Source organism: Elephas maximus, chromosome 16 (genome assembly GCF_024166365.1).
Source record: "Elephas maximus indicus isolate mEleMax1 chromosome 16, mEleMax1 primary haplotype, whole genome shotgun sequence".
NCBI lineage: Eukaryota > Metazoa > Chordata > Mammalia > Proboscidea > Elephantidae > Elephas > Elephas maximus.
This window is the reverse complement of record NC_064834.1, coordinates 69,999,656-70,019,172: the sequence shown is the minus strand read 5'-3', so window position 1 is coordinate 70,019,172 and position 19,517 is coordinate 69,999,656. Positions and strand designations below refer to the sequence as shown.

The 19,517-nt window shown below is 49.2% G+C and overlaps 1 protein-coding gene across 2 annotated transcripts in view; it reads right to left on the bottom strand.

Moving 5' to 3' along the window:
- The window catches only part of GRK5 (G protein-coupled receptor kinase 5), a 237,159-nt gene that overhangs the window by 52,666 nt on the left and 164,976 nt on the right, over positions 1-19,517 (bottom strand). For both annotated transcript variants that reach the window (XM_049855869.1, XM_049855868.1), the window contains exons 3-4: positions 19,139-19,251; positions 5,136-5,213 (exon numbers count right to left, since the gene is read on the bottom strand). In XM_049855869.1, coding sequence (XP_049711826.1) covers positions 5,136-5,213; positions 19,139-19,251 — 191 coding nt within the window. The remainder of the gene's footprint in view (positions 1-5,135; positions 5,214-19,138; positions 19,252-19,517) is intronic.

Sequence of the window (19,517 nt, the reverse complement as noted above, 5' to 3'; positions counted from 1 at the left end):
GTAGATCACTAGGCCTTTCTTCCTAGTCCATCTTAGTCTGGAAGCTCCAGCGAAGCCTGACCAGCATCAAAGCCAAACGCAAGCCTCCACTGCCAGACAGGTGGTGGCTGCCCATGAGATACACTGGCCAGGAACAGAACCGGGGTCTCCCGCATGGAAGACGAGAATTTTACCACTGAAATAACATATAAAAATATAACTACATAGTAATTATATAAAATAAAAGATGTTAAGCATCTTTTCATGTGCTTATTGGCCATTTGTATATCTTCTCTGGAGAAATGTCCAGTCAAATTCTTTCCTCATTCTCTAATTGGGTTGTTTGTATTTTTATTGCTGCGTTGTAAGCGTTCTTTATATATTCTAGACACAAGTGCCCAGGTTGGGGAGCAGATAATCAGTCCAGTGTTTTTTAAAATTCTCCCTCAGTCTTCTCAACATCAAGCAGAAAGTCTCAATTTGGTGCTGCGATATTTTGAACACTCACTAATCTCCCTTTAAAATAAAGAGAAAGGAGGCTGCGGGCTGAGCCTTCATCAGGAAACAGAATAGCTAGCTAGGTTTTAAAGGCAATTTTTCTGGTGATCTTTATGTATGTCAAATCAACACTGGTTTTCCAGGTCTGTTCCTGATACAAGGTTTCATTTTAAAACACATTCATTTTAAGTTAAAAAGTGAGTTGATTTAAAGAAAAACAAAGATAATCGTAAGACCCACCCCAGTGCTGTCGAGAATCATAAGAGTGCCCTACAAAATTGGTAAAAACTGCGAACATGCTTCGAGAATGACTGATGGCCACAAGCCCATTTGGGCGTCATTTTTATCACCCCCATTTCCAGATGGGGAAACTGAGGCTCCAGGGTCACACAGCTGCACAGTGGCAGAACCAGGCTTCCACGAGGTCCTGAGGACAGGAAGGAAGCTGGCAGGCTGCCCCAGTGGCCGAGCATCTGTGCCCTGCTGAGAAGGCAGCCGTGTCAGGCTTGCTAGCCCACTGATGCCGATGCCTGCTGAGGATGGGGGTGGTGCCTGCAAAGAGATGCTGGGGAACCAGTGGCTAGAGAAAGAGGGAACTTGGAATAATCATAATTTCCTTTCATTCAAGCTCTTTACTTCTTAAAAGGTGGATGTTTATTTCCAGAGAGCCAAACAAACACTAGGAATAGATTTCTTTTGTGCAGAAACTCTGGCTGGTGGCTGATTTCCCCTTTAGCAAGAACAAACTTCTCTGCTTTACCCTATCATTGTTTATGGAAACAAAGAGGTAGCTCTGTGGCTGCGGAGGGCCTAGTAAACAATATCTTGCCCACAGACATAGGCATGAAATGTACCCTTGTACTGCCTGTGCTGGAACATTCTGGTATCCCAGAGGAACGACAAGCCGGTCAGGTCAGAAGCCTGCCCCAACCCACCTGCCTACCTCTGTTGCCCAGGATGAAACCCACTCAGGCCTATTCAGCAGGACCCTCCCACTTGATAGATGAGGGTCCCAAAGCACAGAGAGGTCCCACAGCTAAAAGAGGTGAAGCCTGGCGCTGAACGAAGGTCTACCGACTCTAAAGCTTACTTTTTCCCAGCACCCTGCTGTCTTTCTGTCCAGCTCCAACAGCTTTCAACTCGATACAAAGCCCGCCCTTGGTGGGTGTCCTCTAACAGGTCCCCAAAGCAATGCTGGCCAGGTGGGCAAGTTAGGTGGGTTTGAACAGTGTGTAAGGAACAGGCTTTCTTCTTGGGATGGGCCTTCAGCAAGGGTTTGAGGGCATCAGCCTATGGGGAGCAAGAATTTGGCTCTAGGCCTGGGCTTCTACTTTGAGCAGGGACTTTCCAGCCAGATGCCCAGCAAATATGCGATGTCAGACAACATGGGACGTCAGCCACAGTGCCACTTCCCAGGCAGTGCCTCGGGACAGGAAGGAGGGGTCAAGAAAGGAGGCATCCCAGGCTCCCCTCGACGCTTCATTCAAACCAACTGCAGACATGGAGAGCCGTGTGCCCGGCACTGTCCTGGGGCCAGAACACAGGGCTGAGCAGACACCATCATCTCATCCCAGGGAACTAACATCCTCAGAAGAAGCCACACACAGCAATGGCCCTCATCTCATGCACTCCATCTTTCCTGGGGTGAGAGTCTCCACCACCCCGTGACTCAAGACAAAACCCAGGGAGTCACTCAGGATTCATCCCACTGTCTCTCTCCTCACACCCCAAACGGGGCCACTATGCAGGAGCAATCTCATTTCTTACATCTGCTGTCCTTCCCCATCCTCACCAGGGATAAAACGATTTACCTCCTTATGTAACGGGGACCTCAGCTTTGGGGAGAGGCTGTGTGGAGCCAGAAGCCTTTGAGCAGGGCAGGGACACAGAAGGTGAGAAGGATGGAGGAGGGGGCAGAGCTGTCCAGGTGAACGGCCTCCCAGGGAGCAGCCCAAACCCAGGCAACGCAGTACAGCCATCAAGGTGAGCACGGGAACCCGCATAGCAGGAGCCCAGAGTTTGGGAGTTGTAACGGTAGGGTAGGGAAGGTGGTGGAAAAGTAACAGGACATAAAGATGTCAGGGCTGACGTAGGCGTGACCTCGAGGGCCCTTGTGATCCCAGGACCATGACGTGTTCACGAGGACGTAAAATTTAAAATATAAAAAAAGGGGAGGTTGGTAATTTTGTGGTCAAATAAGTTTGGAAAATGCTTTGTTAACAGTGAAACAGGTTTCCTCACTGCCAGGCTTCACCAAGCATTTCAGGTGCTCACGCACTGGGCGAGTCCTTCCAAGGAGGAGATGCAGCAAGCATTGTTGCCCGAACTTACTTGACTTACTGATTAGCCTTGTTTGCACTGAGCCTCTCAAATAACTAGTGTCCTGTGGGCCACCCTTTGGAAAGTGCTGCTTGGGGGAGGACAATCCGACTTGGGTTCAGAGCCGATGCTGCATCCCCAGCCCAGCTGAGCCCCTCAGCCAGCCCCTCGCACCCCTGCACCTGGGGCATCTGCCAGCTGAGAAGTAAAACAGGCCCCTGAAGGAGCTACCACGGGAAGGATGGAGAGGGCAGCGCAAAATTTATTGTAGGAAACTAGGCAGCCCAGGAGGCCACTGCGCCCACCTCCCCCCGAGCCTCTGGGCCATAACATATGGTGCAGCTTAAATTTTAAAAAATTGAGGAGTACTTAAAGAAAAAATGTTGGCAGGCTCTGAGGCACTTGTAAAACGGTCTGAGCTGATGCGAGTCTGGGCTGTAGCCCTTCAGGAGACAGAGGCAGCTCTGAGTAGAGGTAGAGAAGTGAGGAGGCCCCAGATCAGGGGCTGGGGTGAAGGCTTCTGGAAGAGGTTGGCTGTGGGGGAGACAGGGAAGCAGATCCCAGCACCTGTCCCGTCCTCCCCTTAGAAAGAGCCTCTTCACTGCAGACCCCTGGCCAGGAGGGGCAAGCGAACAGTGGCAGTGAGGGCAGGTGGGAACCAGGGTACCACCATGGAAAAAGCTAGGGCTCCAGGACCACTCAGACCTGGTGACATGGGCTGATTTGTATACCCAAAAAGATATGTTCAAGCTCTAACCACTGGTTCCTGTAGACGCAGCCACATGTGGAAACAGGGTCTTTGGAGATGTCAGCAGTTAAGTGGACCTGAGGTCCTAGTGGAGTAAGGTGGGTCCTGATCCAATATGACTGATGTCTGTATAAAAAGCAGAGAAGAGATGCGGAGACACACAGAGGGAAGGTGGCCATGTGAAGATGGGGGCAGAGATTAGAGTGATGTTGCCATAAACCCAAGGAACGCCTTCAATTACTTGAAGCTGGAAGAGGAAGGAAGGATCTTCCCCTAGAGCTTTCAGAAAGAACATGGCCCTGCTGACACCCTGAATTCAGACTTCTGGGCTCCAGAACCGTGAGACAATGAATTTCTGTTGTGTGAAGACACCCACTTTGTGGTACTTTTTACGGCAACCCTAGGAAATTAATCCATGTGGGTTCAAACCCCAGCTCTGCCACTTATAAGCTGTGCAACCTGGGACAGTACAGCCCCTCCTGGAGACCCCTGCTCCTCTGTAAGATGGAGCCTGTAGAGCCTACAGATGAGAGCAGGATTGAATGCTGCCACACAGTGGGTCCTCAGGACATGTTGGCTGCCATTGTTTGGGGCTGTGTATAGGCACAGATGGATAGCTGGACTGGGCAAAGCTGAGCCACGGTGAGAAAGGGCCTTTGCAGGTGGTAGGTGCAGATGCTATCAGCTGGGCAGCCTTAGCAGGTTACCTACCTCTCTGGGCCCCACAGCCTGACTGTGAACAGTCACACCCTTTTCATGGGTACTGAAACCATCAGAGGTAATGTCTAGAGGTGTCTGGCACATTGTAGGGGCTCAGTCAATGAGCTATTATTATTTTCACCACTCCTGGTACATAAACTCTCAGGGTGGCACCTCCTCTGGGCTTGGGGCAGGGAGCGGGGGAGCCTGTTTATGCCCAGGTGTCCTCACTGCTTCAAATGGGGGCAGCAGGTCAAACACACACCTACTTGTGGCCTCACCCATACATCACCAGCCGCAACTGCGGGTGAGCAGAGACCCTGCTCAGACACATCTCTGACGACTTTCCAACCTGAGAACTTTCACAGATACTGATAGGGCCCGTCTCTGGAGCAAAGCAAGGAAGGCCTGCCTGACAGCTACCTGCAAATAAAAGGAGCAGCCACGCTGGCCCAGGACCACGCGCAGGTCCCAGCAAGGCAGCTCTGCTCAATGCCCATATTGGCCCAGGGCCACAGTCCCGGGAGGCGGCCCTGCTCAGGGCCTGGAGATGTTTGATGAGCGTTAACCCTGTCACTCCTGAATGTGTTTAAAGTTCTTGTAAGGAGCATGATTATGATTCTGAATGGGAGGCACGGGAAAACACAACTGCTGTGCAACGATAGGGCGGCCACTCAGGAGGTGCAGTCAGCCGTGACAGGGGACACAGCTCTGGGTACGAGGCTGGGCTTGCCCTCTGTGAGCTGCCTCTGGCCAACAGTAGACCCTGGAGAATACACCTGACCCAGAACAGGGGTCAGCTGCAGTGTGAGAAGCAGTCACAGTCCCCAGGTGACCCCGCACGGGCCTCAGGCACCCACTCCTGGATAAGGCTCCCACCCTTCCTACTTACCTTCGGGGTGAGGTACTTGGTCATAATTTCCTTCCCTTTCTCTCCCAGTTTTTCATCTGGAGTAACTTCATATTCTGCCTAAAACAAAGGAGAAAAAGAACAATAATATATTTGCTCATGGGCTTCTTATGGTTATAGACCTTAGAGCCAAGCAGGCCCTGGAGGCCACCTGGCCAATCCTCTCCTTTGACAGGGCAGGGAAGTGAGGCCCAGAGAGTGGACAGGGCCTGGCCGAGCCCTGACTTCCCATCCGATGACTCTGGGGCCTCTGTGGACCTGAGCACTCAGCCCAGCAGTTCCCACGCAGGCTGCACGTGGGAATCCCAGGGGCCAGGAACAAGTCCTGATCTGGGGCCCACCCAGACCAAGAGTAAGACTCTCTGCAGAAGAGGCCCAGGCATCTGGACTGCTGGGGTGGAGAACCCCTGACTTAGATGAATCAAAGAAAACTGGAAAATAACAGGCCACCAAACTGGGAGGCTATAGGGAGGCTGCCTTAGGCCACTCACACCTTACAAGCTGCATGACCTCAGGCAATTTCCTTTGCCTCCGTTATGGACTGAATTGTGTTCCCCAAGAAGTGATGTTAAAACCTAACCCTGGTACCTAGGAATATGCCCCTGTTTGGAAATAGGGTTTTGCTATGCTGAGTAGGGTGGGTTCTAAACCTAATTCCTTCTGAGTAATGCCTTCTGAGTAGCATCTTATAAAAGAGCAGGACAGACAGGGGCACACACAAGGGGTGACAGATGCCACATGAAGACTCATCTCTAAGCAGCCGAGAAATGCCAAGAAACACCCAGGGCTATAGAAGCTGAAAGAGACAAGGGTCTTCCCCTAGAGTCAAGAGAGAGAGGGCCTAGCCCTGCCGACGCCCTGAATTTAGACTCCTAGCCCCCACACTGTCAGACAATAAATCCCTGTTTTGAAAGCCACCCACTGGTGATATTTTCTGTTACGGCAGCACCAGGTAACTAAGACAACCTCTCCATAAAACGAAGATGATGACAGCACATATTTATACGGCGATTGTTCCGATACAATGTGATAAAGCTCTTAGCCCGGAGCCCGGCACATAACAAATACTCAATAAACAGCTGCTGGAGTTATCATCGTTGTCATTATACCTTGCCAGAAAAAAATAATAATGGGATGTCACCTCTCTTCAAGCTTTTCAGTTTATAAAGTGAACATACAGAGATTATTTCAGGTGATCTCAGCTGGGCCTCAAGTGCCCAGGTAGTGATGTGGAAGGCAGGGTTACCATGCTTCCCTGGAAGGGCTGGGACTTGAATCTCCAAACCCAGAGCTCTCTCCCAACAGCACTGAGGAATTCATGACTCTGGACTTGCTGGCCAGGCCAGCTGAACCCGAGCGCTACGGAAGTGAGGCCTCAGAAAGACAGACCTTTTTTTTTTTTTTTTTAAATAATTTTTATTGAGCTTTAAGTGAACGTTTACAAATCAAGTCAGTCTGTCACATATAAGCTTATATACACCCTACTTCATACTCCCACTTACTCTCCCCCTAATGAGTCAGCCCTTCCAGTCTATCCTTTCATGACAATTTTGCCAGTTTCTATCCCTCTCTACACTCCAGACAGGAGGTGCCAACACAGTCTCAAGTGTCCATCTGAGACAAGTAGCTCACTCTTCATCAGCATCTCTCTCCAACCCATTGTCCAGTCCCTTCCATGTCTGATGAGTTGTCTTCGGGAATGGATCCTGTCCTGGGCCAACAGAAGGTTTGGGGACCATGACTGCCGGGATTCCTCTAGTCTCAGTCAGACCATTAAGTCTGGTCTTTTTATGAGAATTTGGGGTCTGCATCCCGCTCATCTCCTGCTCCCTCAGGGGTTTTCTGTTGTGCTCCCTGTCAGGGCAGTCATCAGTTGTGGCCGGGCACCATCTAGTTCTTCTGGTCTCAGGATGATGTAAGACTCTGGTTCATGTGGCCCTTTCTGTCTCTTGGGCTCATAGTTGTCATGTGACCTTGGTGTTCTTGTTCTTCATTCTCCTTTGATCTAGGTGGGTTAAGACCCATTGATGTATCTAGATGGCCGCTTGTTAGCCAGAAAGACAGACTTTTTTATTCCCCTTGACCCACATCTGACACCCTTGCCAAGTGGAAAAAAGGCCTCGGGTTAAGGAGAAGCCTGGGTAAGCCTGACTTGCTTGTTGAGATAAGGGAATTAATTACAAATAGTTTATAGACATTTAAAAATCCACCACCTAAGGATTTGTCAGCCTCAGTCCAAAAGTACAGCTATTCCAAAAGAGACAGAGGAAATGACATCAGCACCGGTGGGCTGAAGTTCCTTCCCGAGGCCTTTCACTGGGGACTTAGACGCCCGGCCCTACTCACCTGGTCCAAGATAACCTCACAGCTCAGCTTCTGGGGTTCAAGATAACCTCACAGCTCAGTGTCTGGGGTGTCATTTCTCCTCAGTCCAGCCTCAAAGAACCCTCCCGGGAAAGGGCAAAGCCAGGCAGTAGTGGGACATCCACAGACACACCTGGGCTTGTCTCCAACCATGGTAAGCAAGTGTCCTTGTATAGCTGCCTCTCTCCAATGGACAATCCAGATCCAACCATTTTCTCCAAGGGAGAAATATCAACACTACAGTTGTTTGGGATCAGAGGGCTATGGGATGGTGGTTCTGGAAAGGGTCCAGCCTCCTCCTTTTATAAAGATGGACACTGAGGCTCAGAGAAGTGACAGACTCACCCCCGGTCATGCTGACTCCCACCAGGCCACCCACATCAGAGCCCCTCTCTCTGAAGACCAGTTCCTCCTCACCATGAAGGTGAACCAGCGGGACCAATGATTTCTTGAGACGCTTAAAGAAGAGAAGGTCGCTCTTTCTTCTTGACACTCTCCTGTTATTTTCTCCCTCTATGCTCCCCAACAATCCCCGAAACTGACACACACACAGGTGCACAGAAGCACACGTGTGCACACACACAAGTGTATGTGTGTGCACATGAGTGCACATATGGGCATACAGACCCACAGGCATCCCATATAGGTTGAACCTACAAGGCAGATATTATTGTTCCCTATTTACAGATGAAGAAACTAAGGCTCCGAGAGGCCAAATAACTGGTTCAACTGTAATAGAGCTAATAATTGACAGAGCTGGGGGTTGCACCTCCAAAGGGGCTGAGCGCTCTAGAGCACAACCAACCATCTCATTCCAGGGTAAGGAGAGAAAGCGCCAGTGTCCTGCTGCCCCTGGACACCCCGCCTGGTGGTCTGGCATCCTGGGAATTTACCCAGATTGCTTTGCAGGGCCCAGGCACTGGGCAAATGGCCGACCACCATTTGGGGTAACTCAATCCCATTCAGAGTGCTGGATTTGCAGTGTCCCAAAATACATCTATGAAGGCAGCTCTATTTAACCAAATGGAGGTCTGAGGCTCACTAATCAGCCTCAGTAACCAGTTGAAAATATTATTGCTCTGGGTACGAAAACCCACGTTAAAAAAAAATAACATCACTTTCAGGTCAGCTGCCTCCAAGCAGAGGCCCGGCAGGGCGGATGGGAGCCACAGTTCCACAGGGAGGCAGGCGGGAGCACATGGGGACAGACACCACCAGCCCGGGATCAAAAGGCCTTTCTCTGAGAGTCCACGTCAGGTCACCGTTACTTGAAGGGCATTTGTGTTGGGAGGCAGAAAACCAACAGAAGGCATCCAGTTTGACTTTCCACACTGATTAAGTCACTTGGAGTGGCAGGCCATGTCTCTATGGCGACCCCTGAGAGGGGCTAGGGCTCGTGGAAGCACAAGTCCCAAAGGCAGCCTTCAGAGAGAAGGCCCATTTACCAGGGCCACTATGGCGGCCCAACCAGCAGGCACAGCTAAAGGCAGATCCAACAACACGAGGCTGGATAGTGCCCGAGAAACCACTGCTACAGAAAAACCCTGCCCAGGCAGTTGGGGAAAGCTTCTGAAATCAGCTGAGGCCAGAAAAGTTAAGCAGCAAATAAGAAGTTGTGTCAACAGACTAGACTTTTACATCAGATTTGGCTTGGGAAATGGGAGTAAGACAAGGACCTCAATGAAAAGAGAGGTAAGCCATATGCTAGAAGGTCCCAGTGACTTCCATGTGTAAGAGATGCCCTTCCAACCAGAGATAGGGGTGGGCCTTGTCCTCCATCCCTCGTGCCCCCAGCAGAGGGGGACACACATTCCTCTCTGCTGTCCTGCCCATTTGAAAGCTTTCCCCAGCCCAGAGCTTGATTCTGACCACCAGAGCTCCAAGGAGCACCTATGCCAAGTCACTGAAAGGGCATTTCTTTTCCCCAGATGCATCCAAGGTGCCGACAGGGAAGCCTCATTGAAGCAGTCTTCTCTTTGCCCTGAGACGGATGCAATCATAGGGCTGGCCCTGGGGGCACAGATGCTGCCCTAACGCAAAGAGCAGAACACGACATTGGGCTTGAGGAAAAAAGAATTATTCATAGACCCGTGCCCGCCAAAGAGGATAAATATCTGTGTGCCACCTGGTTTATAAACCTAATATTTCACTCTCTTGGCCTGCTCTAATGCCTTCATCATCTCAGAAACAGCCAGTGGAAATATGTGTTCCCTATTAAGACACCTTCTCTGCAATGATTTTTAAGGTTAGGAATACCGCAAGCCGGTCGAGGGGACCTGCCACGTTTTGGAGAAGCTGGCGCTGGTTTAAACAGCCAAGAGGCTGAGCTGAGTTCCTCTTGGCCTTTGATGAACATTGGATGTCACCTCCTTCTCCTGGGAGACCTTCTCCTGCTCTGACAGGAAGATGAAGTCAGACAGGCTCTGAGGTCTTGCCACCTCCAGCTTCTGTAATTATCGATGTGGTCAGCTTTTCCAGAGTCCCTGTGGCAGGGACAAATGACGCGGCCGGTCGGCAGTGCTACTCACCACTCTTTCTGGAGAAACACCCGGTCCACCCACACTGGCCTTGGCATCTTGGCCTGTGCTGACTGCGTGTGTTGGGGAGTCTCCGTGTGCCCTCCCAGAGCCACTCTTCACTCTTCTCCACCCAGCTGTGAGGCAGGAGAGTGTGTAGGGGGTGTAGCTATCCCTGGCTCCCTCCCTACCTGGGCACCATGGGTTCCTGCTTCTCTGTTTGGAAGGCTTTGCTCTGGCACACTGGACTTCTCCTAAGCCAGAACTCCTGCTGGTTCCTGTACCACTCCCTCCCCTTCCCCCTTCAGGCCTAGAAGTGGTGAGGGTGCCCGCTGTTGCTACCCTAGAGGTACTGCACCATCATCCACTACTGGTTTCCTTGTTGTCGGGTGCTGTAGAGTTGGGCCTCAACTCATGGTGATCCCATGAACAATGGGACTGGACTGTTGTGATCCATGGGGCTTTCATTAACTGATTTTTCAGAAGTAGAATGCCAGGCCTTTCTTTCTAGTCTGTCTTAGTCTAGAAGCTCTGCTGAAACCTGTTCAGCATCTGTGATGGTTAAGGTTAGGAGTCAACCTGGCTAGGCTATGATTCTCAGTGGTTTAGGAGACACTGAATTCGGGGCTCTTCCATAAGTAATACAATGTAATCACTTTCCATTTTGTGATCTGATGTGAGCAGACAATCAGTTGAAAGGGGAGTTTCCTTAGGCGTGTGGCCTGCATCCAATATATAAATGGATGTTCTGCCAAAGCTCTCTCTCTCTCTCTCTCAACCTTCACTCTTCTTGTTGCCTGACCCGGCTCTTAGGGCGTAAGCCTAAGAAGTCTCCAGCCTGCTGCCTGACCCACAGATCTTGGATTTGCCAACCCCCAGCAACCCTGTGAACTAGCTGGGGTCCCCAGCCTGCTGTTGGACTCATGGATTTGGAACTTGTCATTCCCCACAATCGTGTGAGCCATTTCCTTGACATAAATCTCGCTTTATGTATTTATATGTACTTTCCCTAATTTGACCCTCTAGAGAATCTAGGCTAAGACAGCATCCTAGCGACACTCAGATCACCACTGCAGGTAGGTGGTGGTTGCACATGAGGTACACTGACCAGGAACTGAATAACCCAAAACCCAGTGCCGTTGAGTCGATTCCGACTCATAGCGATCCCACAGGACAGAGCAGAACTGCCCCATAGAGTTTCCAAGGAGAGCCTGGTGGATTTGAACCACCGACCCTTTGGTTAGCAGCCGTAGCACTTAACCACTACGCCACCAGGGTTTCCCAGGAATTGAATAGTGTCCCTGATATGCTGCCAGCCACTTTGTAAGAGCCCTTCATTAAACTCTGTTTAATTCATGCACTGGGTGGGCCACCCATTTCTGCCAAGACCCTGACTGGTACCTACATGTCCTTCAGATGGGTGGGCACTGACCTGGCTTCCTGTTTGACCCCCAGTGAATGTAGAAACTGCATAGAGGGGGCATCCCCCCCAGGGGCCCCAGGGTCAGATGGGCCTCCAGGTACCTGCTGGTCAACCCCAAATCCTGTGTTTAGCAGGTGGACAGATTGCTCTCTGGTCTCTGGCTCCCATTTTGAGGAGCTTTCTCCGGCCTGGCTCAGGAAGGGAGTCACTGACCCACCTTAAGGCAGCAGACAGGACAGGATCAGGGGAGGAGGGAGGAGCAGATCTCTGTCCACATTGGGGTACAGACTGAGGGTGGTAGGAGTGAGCCCAAGGTGGCCCTCAAACATTAATGGCAGCACCACAGCCACCGGCCTGTGAAACCTGTCTCGCCTAGAGGCAGACTCTGAATAGAAGGAAGGAGGAAAAAGGCAGGATGCCCCCTCTCCCTTGGGTGGAGGTGATAGATTCACAGGCAGCACCAGAATGAATCCCAGGGCAGAGGGCTGAGCTACCCGTTTCCTGTTCTGCCCCATCGTTCTTCTCCCAAGAGACACCCAGAATGGCTTCCTCCCCCTGCACCTCGAGCTGCTTCTCCTCCCTTCCAGCTCCCAGGACATTTCTCTGTCTCCACCCCTGCCAAGACTTATCAGGCCACCAAGCAGAGGTCTCTGATTTTCCCTGTCACTCTTGTGGTGATAAGTGAAAACAATCCCAACCTGACCTAGTTCAGGCAAAATGGCAAAATGGTAATCCCTTGGCTCTAGAATCCAAGGATGAGTTGAACAACCAAATTGTGGGGAGAAAGGAATGCAGCTGGGAAATGCGCCAGGACCTGGGACACGAGCCCTTTTGGAACCTACTCACATCTGTATGTGTGTGTATGAGTGCCTGTGTGTGTAAGAGTATGCATGTGAGTGTATGCACGTGTGTGCCCATGAGCATGTGTGCATGTGAGCATGTACGTGTGTGTTGGCTTCATTCTTTTTCAGTCCTTCGTTCTTCATGCTTGCTACAGTGGTGGGAAACATGGCAGTGAACAGCTCCCAGGTTTTTCATTTTAAGTCTTCTCTACCAGAGGACTTTTTCCCTAGCCTACAAAGCCCAGAGAAAGGAGCCTTTGGCCAACCTTGGGTCACAGGTTCATCCCTACTTCAATCAACTGTGGTTCAGAGGTGCCATCATTAAGAACATGACAGCTTCTTGGATGGCCATGTTGTCTGGGAGTCAGGATGGGGGGCATCCATAGAAGTCCACTGTATTAGCATTTTAGAAGTGGTACTTTTTTGAGATGACCCAGCTCCCAGGGTTCGGCTTCATCAACTGTCCTGAGGGTCTCTGTAAACACCTGGAGGATGGCCACACCCTCCCTCTACCCCTGGGTGATCAAGTAGTGATAGAAGGACAAAGACAAACATTTGATGTGGCTCATCAATAAGAGGGGCAGAACACTTAGTTCTCCTAGATACACTCTGGTGAGGCATATCACATCATTTTACACTAAAAGCAGGATGGCCAGGCATCTCGGAAGCCAAGTGATGACCCACTAATTCCAAGCAGTCTTCTATTGCTCTAGTCTTCTATTGTTCAGAGGGCCTTTTAGCACTTCCTGACATGAGGTTTGATTCGTTGTAAGCTCACCCTAGTTCTCGCTAGCCTCCAAGATGGCCTTCAACAATCCTCGTCTGCTGTTCTTTGTGTTCTTGAGAAGACTCTTCCCATGTGGAATAGGGCTAGCCTGTATAACTAATAGGATAGTAGGGAAGTGACAGTATGGGGCCTCTGAGACTAGATCACAAAAGACATTGTAAGCTCCTGGATAGAATGGGAGAAAAACGTAGAATAAAATTCAAATTCCTAAAAAAAATCAGACTTGCTGAATCAATAGAGACTAGAGGAACCCCCGAGACTATCACCCTTAAGATACGCTTTGAACTTAGAACTGAAGCTACTCCTGGAGGTCACCTTACAACCAAAAAATAGATTGGCTTATAAAATAAACAGTATCACCTGTGAGTAATGTGCTCCTTTAAACAATCAACTATATGAGACCAAATGGCCAACATTCACCCAAAAGCCAAGATGAGAAGACAAGGAAGGGAAGGGAAACTAGATAAATGAAAACAGAATAAACAGAATGGAAATAATGAAAATGCTGACACATTGTGAAAATTGTAACCAATGTCATGGAACAATTTGTATCAAAATTGTTATTAGGAACCTAATTTGCTGTGTAAACTTTCACCTAAAACACAATAAAATATTTTAAAAAACCAAAACAAAACAAAAAATGTAGCTTCACCATGCTCTCTTGGATCACTTGCTCTGGGGAAAGTCAGCCACCATGTCAGCAGGACACTCAAGCCACCCCATGGAAAGATCTACACAGAGAACAACTGAGGCCTCCTGCCCACAGCCAGCACCAACTTGCCAGCACGTGGGTCATCTTGGAAGAAAGTCCTCCAGCCACAGTCAAGCCTTCAGATGACTTCAGTCCCAGCTGACATCTTGATGTAACCTTTTGAAAGACTGTTAGCTGATACCACCTAGCTAACCAAAACTCACGGCCGTCAAGTCAGTTATCACTCATAGTGACCCCATAGGGTTTCCAAGGCTGTAAATCTCTATGGAAGCAGGCTGCCACATCTCTCTCCCACACAGCCAGTCATGGTTTCAAACATGGTTAAAGCAGTTGAGCGCTTTAACCACTGCACCACCAGGGCTCCTTCACCTAGCTAAACCACTCCTGAATTCTTGACTTGCAAAATCTGTGAGATAATAAATGTTTATTGTTGCTTCAAGCTACTAAGTATTGAGATAATTTGTCACACAGCAATACATAACTAATATTTAATAACTGAACTCATAGCTGGAGTCATTTACTTCATTTTAACCTGAAAGCAAGCTCCGTGAGAGTAGGAACTTATCTCTCCTGTTCACTATGTAGTCCTCAATTCCTAGGACAGAGCCTGACACATAGGAGACATCCAAAAACTATGCACTGAGTAAATGTGGTTGAGTATCTGCCAAGCCTTTCCCCTACCCCAAAGAGAAGAGACCTGAAAACCCTGATTCCCACCCAAGTATGGGAATGGGAGGGTTTCAAAAGCTCCAGCATCTGGTCAAGGCTCCCAGAGGACAGGTTAGAGAACAAGCCCATCAATCTTGAGTCCATGGAAAGACCCTCTTGGCCTGTGGGAGTTGACATTAACCCCATCGAATCCCCTGACAAGCTGCGCAAACCCTTTGCCCTCCAGAGGCGAGACCTAGTCATAGCCGTGACTTAGATTGCTGATTCTGTATTTCTGTGGGAGGGCTATGAGGAGTCTGTCTCGGGCTCCAAGAAGCCCCTTGACTGCCAAGACTAAAGGCTAAATAACCTCTGCAATCTGCTGAGTGAACCACAAACAGTTCTGCTGCCCCAAATCACCCCGATCCCATTTATAAACAGTTGCAGTCCTCTACTTGACTTCAGAAACCCAAACATTGAGAGTGTGCCAAACAGCAGCCTTTCCTGGGGGCTACTAAGCCAAGCTATCGAGCATCAAAGCCCAATTAGGGTGGATTGTTTTTAATAAAGTCCACTTCTTAAAATTCAGTGTAGAAGTGGGAACAACACAAATGGCATTGGCTGAGCCCAGGAGCGCCCAGGGTAGGATGGCAACACCAAGGATACCACTGTCTCCTCTGTCCTCTAAGTTCCAGTCAGGATGGAACAAAAACGTATTTCAGACAAGAAATTGTGCCAGCCCTGGAAAACTCAATAAAGTCTTCATGTGTAAAAGAGGTGTTCTAAAGGCTGGCCATTTGACATTAAGATGGGTGATGAAAAGGATGCAGACAAAAACGCCAAGAGGACAGAGCCAGCCTCCTGTGAGTTATGACATATGTAAAGAGCATTTGAGGCGTCAATGTGGGAAGCCAGACTCACATTTCCTTTCCACAAAATAAAAAAGCTCTTAGTACAGGCCCAGCAAAAGGGAAAGTCTGCAGGACCAGAAGGAAAATGGGCATCCATTGGATTTTTTTTTTCTTTCTCAAGCTGACTATAAGCGCCTAACAAAACTCGTGGCTGGAAAATTCCACTGGCTCCTGGGCTCAGCCGCGCCCTGCTCTGCCTCATCAACTCTCTAGACAGGTGCCAAGTCTGCCACTGCCTCATCTTTCTGAAAATGGGACCAGTCCTTGGTCTGGGGTTCTGTCTTGGGTCCTCATCTCTTCTCCATCTTCACTTAGCTCCTTGGTGACCTCACCCAGTGCCAGGCTGTAAACACCAGATCTATCTTGACAACTCCCACTTTTCTACTTCCAGCCCCAAACTCTAGACTTGAATACCCATCTCCTCTTGAACATCTCCGCTTGGATGTCTGATAGACATCTCAAGCTGAGCATGCTTAAAATGGGGCTCCTGATCCCCCCCCAAACAAAATCCACCCACAGATTTACTCTTAACCAGCTTTCCGGCTGCTCAGGTCAAAACTGTGAAGTCATCCTTAATTCCTCTCTCTCACCCCCAATCCATCAGGAACACTGTTAATGTGGCCTTCAAAATATAGCCCAAATCCAACCACTTCTCACAACTGCCAATGGCTTCTACCTTGACTTGAATCACCCCATTAGGTCTCACCTGGATGGCTGCAATAGCCTTCTATCAGATCTCCTTTGCCCCTGTTTGGATTAAATTGTGTCTTCCAAAAATTTATGTTGAAGTCCTAACCTGTGGTACCTGTGAATGTGACCTTGTCTGGAAATAGGGTCTTTGACGATGTTATCAGCTAAACACAAGGTCATACTGGAGTAGGGTGGGTCATAATTCTTCAGGACCAGTGTCCTAAAGAGAAGATACCAAGGCAGAAAAAGACACAAGGGAAGTTCCATGTGAAGATGCATCTACAAGCCAAGGAATGCCAAGAAACCCCTGGGGCTACCAGAACCTGGAAGAGACAAAGAACTTCTCCTGCAGCAGAGAGAGCATGGCCTGGTCCTCGCCTCCAGAACTGTGAGACAATAAATCTCTGTTGTTTAAAGCCACTCACTTTGTGGTACTTTGTTACGGCAGCCCTAGAAAACCAATACGCCCCTCCCATGGCCTGTTCTCAACACGGGAGTCAAGGGGGTCCTTTTAAAACCTAAGTTTGATCATGCCATTGCTCCACCCAAAACTCTCTAGTGGCTCCCATTTCACTCTAAATGGTATCCTGCCAGATATCAAGGAGGTAGCACATGAATTTGGGGCCCTGTCAAAGGACTCAGGAACTAACTCCAAGATGTTCTCATTGGTGAATGATGAGATCATTCAGTATACCAATCTGTTTAAATCCATGAGTTCAAAAATTTAACTGGTTGCTATTGGAAAATGCTAGTGAACCAATTGATTATTTTGAAAATGTAAATACAGGAAAAGTATCAAGCATTTCTTATACAGACTTTACCATTGGGTAACCAAATAGTAATCAAAAGAAAGTGTTCCAGTTAACAAATGAAGAAGGAAAGATAGAATGTCCTCATGCTTCAATTCCTAATTAAATACAGATCTAGGTGTAAATACCAACAGCTGCTACCATCTCAAAAAGAAAGGCAACCAGATACTATGTGCCTCCTGCCTAAAGAACCTGAAATCATTTATGAACTCAGCCATCCCCCAGCTCCCCAAAAAACTGAAACAGAATCTCATCAAATTTCTATTTAAAAGAATTACAGAGGAACCTGTGAATTGACCCATGAGAATGTAATTACAAAATCCAGAATGTTGGAAACTCTTCTTGATGACCATCAAAGGGGAAGTGGTTATAGGGGGAACCTATAGTCAAGGAAGGTGTCCCTGGGTGGTGCACACGGTTAACACACTTGCTGCTAACTGAATGGTTGGAGGTTCAAGTCCACGCAGAGGCACCTCAGGAGAAAGACCTGGAGACCTACTTCTGAAAAAGCAGCCATTGAAAACCCTGTGGAGTATAGTTCCACTCTGACACACATGGGGTCATCATGAGTTGGAATAGACTCCACGGCCCTTTTTTTTTTTTTATCCAGACCCTGATTCAAAATAAACAAAACATGCATGTATAATTCATGAGAAAATTAGAAATTTGAGCACTGACTATTATTTGATGACAGTACAGAATTTTTTTTAGCTGTGATAATGGTAGTGTGGTTATTTTAAATAAAAGAGCTCTTATCGTTTAGAAACATATACCAGAATAGTCACAGGTAAAATAATATGATAATCTGAGGTCTGCTGCCATACTACCGGAGAGGATGACATGGCTGGGGGATGGATGAAACAAGGCTGGCCACAAGCGCGTAACTGCTGAAGCGAGGCGAAAGGTGCATGCGGGTTCATTATACTATTCTGTTGACTTTCACTTTTTTATAGCCCCAATTTTCCATAATAAAGTTATAAAAATACTGGACTCCACCACCAGAGATTCAAATTAATTAGTCTGGGTTTCAACTCAGACACTGGTTTTTTTTTTTTTTTTTAGGTTCCCCAGGTGCTCCTAATGCTCAGCCAAGGGTGAGAACTATTGCTTACAGGAGAGATGCCGAGAGCCTAAGCTAAGACCAAGGCAGAAGTTTTAGAGAGGAAGGGACTGGTCTGGGAGAAGTCAAGGAGCCAGACTGCCTCAGATGTGCTTGATCTGGTGGGGGAAGGGGTGGGAGACAGAGTGGGTCAAGGACAACACAAGAATTCAGGCTCAGGTGACTGTGGGTGTTTGTTACTGGAATAAGGAACAGGTCAGGGCTGGTAGCTTTGGGGGCAGGGGAAGGGAGCTGAGTTGGTTTTAGACACACTGGCCTGTGTGAATTCAGTGGAGACATTCACTGGGCAGGTTGGCTTGTGGATCTAGAGATCTAGAGACCCCTCCACAGGGTGTCCCCCAACCTGAGACCAAAGTCAGTATGGCTGCAGCCAATGATGCCATCAGGGCTTCTAAGAAACAACAGCATCTTGGCCCCTGCCTCTGGTGGGGGGTGGTCTGAGGGACCCCATTCTTTTCATGACCGGTCTTCATTCCTTACCTCCCCACCTCTTGCCCACGTCCCTGGATTGGAACCCAAAGGGCAGATAGCAAGTGCTGAGGGACTCCTGAAGGACAATCAGTATTTGTTGAACAAACGAGTGACCGAGAGCATTTGAAGGCAGTCATGGTGGTGTGCGCAAGAGCAGGCCTGTACCAGTGCCCAGCAGACTGGCTTGAAACAGCCAACACCTGTCCAGCCACAACCAGGCACTGAGGGCCTGTATGTGCTAAGCGCTGTGCTAGACAGAGTGCACAGGAAGCCCAGGACCCCTGCCCTCAGGGAGCTTGATTCTAGCAGGGAGGCAGGCAGTAAACAAGTATACAAACACGCAGAAGCTCTGAATACTTTGAAATCGGTTCTCCCTTGGGGTAAGGAACCACGGAATCCAAGTGCTACCTGAGGGTATTGGGAAAACTGCTTCCAACAATAACCCAGGCTCCTGGAATCCTAGAGCTAAAGGGGCTTTGCTTTATAGCAGCAGCAACTGGGGCCCAGGGGGGCATGGCCACCTGTGATTGCCCAACAAGTTTAGATCCCGAGACAAGTCTGCATTCTCAAAGTCTGCACTGGGAGTTTCTAAAGGAACAAGCTTGTTCTTCACCCTTCTATCTTTTCCTTCAAGGAAAAACGGCTGCTGATCACAGAGGGCCAGGGGCCACCTCCCTGGAGCGGGTACTTACCACCGAGTCAAGGAACTGAATGCAGCACTCCAGCCCAGGTCTGGTCTCGCAGAACTGCCGGAAAAGCAGCCTCCCAATCGGTTGCTTGTCGCATAAGCTGCAGTAATCTCTGTCTGGAGACAAGAAGAGCGTGGTGAGACCCCGGAGACGGGGGCCAGGGTCAGCCCATCAGCCCACACCTGGATCCAGGTCTCCCAAGACCCCTTATTTACCTCACAGGCTCTGTGGGCTGAGACGAGACACATCAGTCAGGGGAAGGCACCCATTGTCTCCCAGCAACCATTCCCCACCCCACCACCCCTTTCTAACACCCTGATTTCTGTTTGGAGATGCCAGCTGCTCTGGAGGCTATGACTGCCCCCTGACTCGCCAATCAGCA